The sequence below is a fragment of the Gastrolobium bilobum genome, unplaced genomic scaffold (assembly GCF_033153095.1).
Source record: "Gastrolobium bilobum isolate Gb01-03AN ecotype WA unplaced genomic scaffold, APGP_CSIRO_Gbil_v1 utg12063, whole genome shotgun sequence".
Classification (NCBI taxonomy): Eukaryota; Viridiplantae; Streptophyta; class Magnoliopsida; order Fabales; family Fabaceae; genus Gastrolobium; species Gastrolobium bilobum.
This window is the reverse complement of record NW_026899021.1, coordinates 508,495-512,567: the sequence shown is the minus strand read 5'-3', so window position 1 is coordinate 512,567 and position 4,073 is coordinate 508,495. Positions and strand designations below refer to the sequence as shown.

The 4,073-nt window shown below is 34.4% G+C and overlaps 1 protein-coding gene across 1 annotated transcript; it reads right to left on the bottom strand.

Annotated features, from left to right (window-relative positions):
• Positions 1–587: 587 nt before the first annotated feature.
• LOC133286273 (glyoxylate/hydroxypyruvate reductase HPR3-like) lies at positions 588–3,221 on the bottom strand. Its single transcript, XM_061483665.1, has 2 exons — positions 2,730–3,221; positions 588–1,115 (listed from the first exon to the last, which is right to left on the bottom strand). Exons 1-2 carry the CDS (start codon positions 3,219–3,221, stop codon positions 588–590), a joined length of 1,020 nt encoding a protein of 339 aa, XP_061339649.1.
• Positions 3,222–4,073: the final 852 nt, after the last annotated feature.

Here is a 4,073-nt window from a genome sequence, read left to right as displayed (position 1 = left end):
AAAGTTTGCTTTCAGGCAATCAACATTTTAGTAGTACCAAATTGTTTTGATTATTTGGATTGACGAAAATTCTCTATTCTTTAATAAAATATACTTTATCAATATAACGAGTAGGTTTGTGTTTGTTATTTTTAGGATATTATTCATTAGTTTATCAATTATTCCATTAATTTGATTCTGCTTGGTAGGATTACATTAGTAGCAAAACTCTTCCTTTCAAGATTTTAACAAAGGTGTGATTCTAGGGACTCGAAGTCAAGACTACTGGTTAAGCTAAAATAACTCCTTACCAGTTAATCTATGTCTTGATGGTGATGACGTGAGTGTTTGTACAGCCATGTGACACATTACAAGACGCGTGTGGAGAGTGAATGTGTTCAAGTTGCACATGAAAATATAAGCAACTTACATTATTTAAATTCCTTTTATCGCATTCAAAGTCTCATATATTTCGCATGAAAGAAATTGTTTATTATGAAAAATATAAGACTCCTCCTTAAATTAAAACACACAATTAATGATAATAAATCAATCTTATTCGCATGCTGAGATTTTTCCATTCTTAAAGACCTTAATATATAAGTTATTCAATGCAATCTAACTGGTGTGATTAGGGGCTTATTGGACAAGAAGGCTTCTAAATTCTCTGCCACAAGTTTAGCCGTAGCCATGTGATTTTCAATAGTAAAACTTGCATTGTGTGGTGATAGAACCACATTGTCCATTGCTAAAAGCTCTTGAGGAACATTAGGCTCATTCTCAAACACATCCAAACCAGCACCTCCAATATGACCTTCCATTAGACACTTCACCAACTCCTTCTCATCAATTAGAGACCCTCTTCCAACATTCACTATAACTCCTTTGTTTCCTAATGCCAACATTACTTCTTTGTTAACCATATGCCTCGTTGTCTCATTTAGTGGACAACATAGGACAAGTGCATCACTAGTAGCTGCAAGCTCGACCATGTTGGAATAGAAAGGATACTCTGAAACGAAGGGATTCTTATTCCTTGAGAGGTACGAAATAATGCATCCAAAAGCTTCTAATCTCTTTGCTACTTTCATGCCAATGCTTCCTAATCCAACAATCCCAACTCGCTTGCCTCCAAGCTGAAACCTCAATGTTGTTACTACAAATTATGCAAGCTCAAAAATGGAGTAATTAACATTAATTTCATAAGCTCCAAGTGTGTGATTCCATCGAGTTACATTCGTCAAATTATTTTAGAAATACTAAATGCAAAAAGTTATCTTAGGAGACTATGTAGAGCATTGACGTTGCAGAAAAGTTTGGCATGATCAAGGGATTGACATATATACATACAATATTGAAGTACCTACCAGTCTACCACCTTCATTTGACAAATAATTAATTAAGGATGCATGGAACATTGGCTATGAGTGTATATTTGACTAGTTATCGATGTATCTTTCCATCTAACTTAGTTTATCACTCAAACTAAAAGCTTAACCTCTCCTCACTTGTTTAATATATATTAAAACTTTTTGTTTTTATTAGAAAAATGTAAAGTTTAAGAGTGGAGATATTCTAACTACCAAAAATTCTCACTAGTAACTTTCTACCCATCACATCATCATTGGATCAAAGAGAGAGGATGCTAAAAAATTTTTGAAGAAAGAGAAAATGTTAATCTAATGATGATTAAATAGGTAGTAAGTTGGTAGTAGAAAATTTTGATAGTGAGAATATCCTCCTCAAAGTTTAGATATTACCTTATGTTCTAAACCCGCCCAATGGGCCCCACAGCTTCTAGAAGTAACATATTTTTTTTTGAAAATGAGAAGTAACATATTAATATTAGTGACCAATTCAAATATCAAAGAATATTATATATTATCTCATTCGTTAAGAATTTGACTCTCACTCAAAACTCTCACCCTATCAGGTAATCTCCTCTTTAAATTAAGGGTTAAGTTTATCTGGTACAGACATTCTAATCCATACTCTTCTTAATTATTATTGTGAACACACATCATCTCCTTAATCTTCAAACCTTTTAGTACACAATATGTCACCCACCCCTTGTGGCATCTCTCTCATAAGACTCTGCATTACATACTGATCCTACATTGGTCATGATCCTCTCAGATCGAACACTTTATTTATTTAAAGAATGTAAAGTTTAGATCAATAGAGTACACACTTCTATATAAAGTAATCTTTCAGGATATATAAGTTATTAAAAAAGGAAATCTAATAATTGAACTAAAGTCAAGGAAAGGTTCAACTGTGGGTCAACCTTTGTTACCGTATTAATACTTTATATAATAATAAGGAAACTTTTTTGAAGGGAAATGATTAAGAGGATTTAGAATTGAGGTAGGATCTTTTGATATCGGTGTCAAATTTAAAATTTGACATCTAATCTGATAGCCGTTAGATCAAAAAAGATCAACGACTCTGATTTGTAAGCATGTGACACTATTGATTTTTTTTGATCTAACGGCTATCAGATGAGGTGTTAAATTTTAAATTTAACACCGGTGTCAAAGGATCCTACCTCTTTAGAATTGGGGTTTTATGAGTATAATGTTGTAGGATATAAGAAAATTTTCCTACCCTCACAATAAAGAAGAGAGAGAAAGTGGAATGATGTAAGAGAAAAAAAACATGTGAACCCTACCTCTTAATTGTGTGTGTGTAGGAAAATTTTATTGAGTTATGTAAACTAATAAAACCCTTAGAATTATTCAACAACAAACCTTGGAGTTAGAACAAAGTGGAAAGTGCCATGTGGCAGATGGCATACGTGTTTTTACAAATCGATCTGCAGCTGAAAGTTTTGTTAGAACGTCAATGAGCAAAGCCACGGCAATGTCTGCTACATCTTCTGAGTACAAGGTTCCTACATTTGCAACCTGAATACCTCGACAGTGGCACTCACTGATGTCTATGTGATCGGTTCCAGTGCTTGTTGTGATAACAAGCTTCACACAAGGGAGAAGTTGGAAAACATGGGCATTGATGGGAGGACCAAAGGGCCAGCACAGAAGGGCTTCAAACATTGTTGGTTCATAGTGGTTTTCAGCCATGAACTTGTGCAGTGGAAGAGAAGCATCCCATGGGTTTGATAAACTGTACTTTTGAGGGTATTTGGGTTTGAGGGTTGCCATGTTTCCTGGAGGACCAATAACAAGCACTTTTGGAAGGTCTTTGGTTTGCTTTTCATTGCAATAATAATGTGCTTCCTCCATTGATGGTGCTAATTGCTAAAAGTGGTCTTAGATATAAAAAAGATCTCGATCCACTCAAGTCTTGTTTACTAACGGAACATGTCGGTAAAAAACTATTGAAATCTGTGATATGATGAGAAATGATTCTTACTTATTTGAAAATAAAAGTTTATAGATGACTTGTATATTATATACATTTGATGCTATGGACAAAAATATAAACATCAAGCTATCAAAGTAGGTTGGGCTGGGTCGAGCTTTGTCCCGAAAAATTCAAGTCTATGTTAAAAAATTTCAATTTGACTTGACCCGAGCTTAGTACGAGTCTAACTATTAGCTTGACTTACCCGTTTATAACAAAAACAAATGGTCTGACTTGGCCCATTAGACTGTTAATTTTCAACTTCCAAGCAGAACCATGAATCAACTTCAAAAAATACTCAAATTCTGTTGCTAAAATAAAAATCACAATTTCAACGCTCAAACAGAACCATGAATCACAACAAAACTCATTACAATCTGTATTTAAGTCACTTTCAAAAGTAAAATGCTCAAACTAAATAACATATATTTCATCAGATCCAACAAACAAATCTATACTATGTAAATTAAAATAACTAGATGAATCCAACAAACACATCATGGTGCTTATAATCTGTGAAACACGGACTCGCTATTTTCTTTGAATTGTGCGTGTCGGACACGTGTCGGACACGGACACGCTCGGACACGCGTCCGACACGTGGTCAATATTTTGGGACACGTGGTCAACGCTCGGACACGCTCTAACACGTTTTTTCGACACGCAGTCAACTTTTTCGGACACGTGACCAACGCTCAGACACGTTTTTTTTTTTGTCTTAATTTTATTTT

What these genes read in the sequence shown, in the direction of transcription:
- LOC133286273 (XM_061483665.1), bottom strand. Translation starts at nt 3,221, where the DNA reads ATGGAGGAAGCACATTATTATTGCAATGAAAAGCAAACCAAAGACCTT. An exon ending in CACTTTGTTCTAACTCCAAG is followed by an intron (nt 1,116 to 2,729) that starts GTTTGTTGTTGA and finishes TTGAGGTTTCAG; the next exon opens with CTTGGAGGCAAGCGAGTTGG.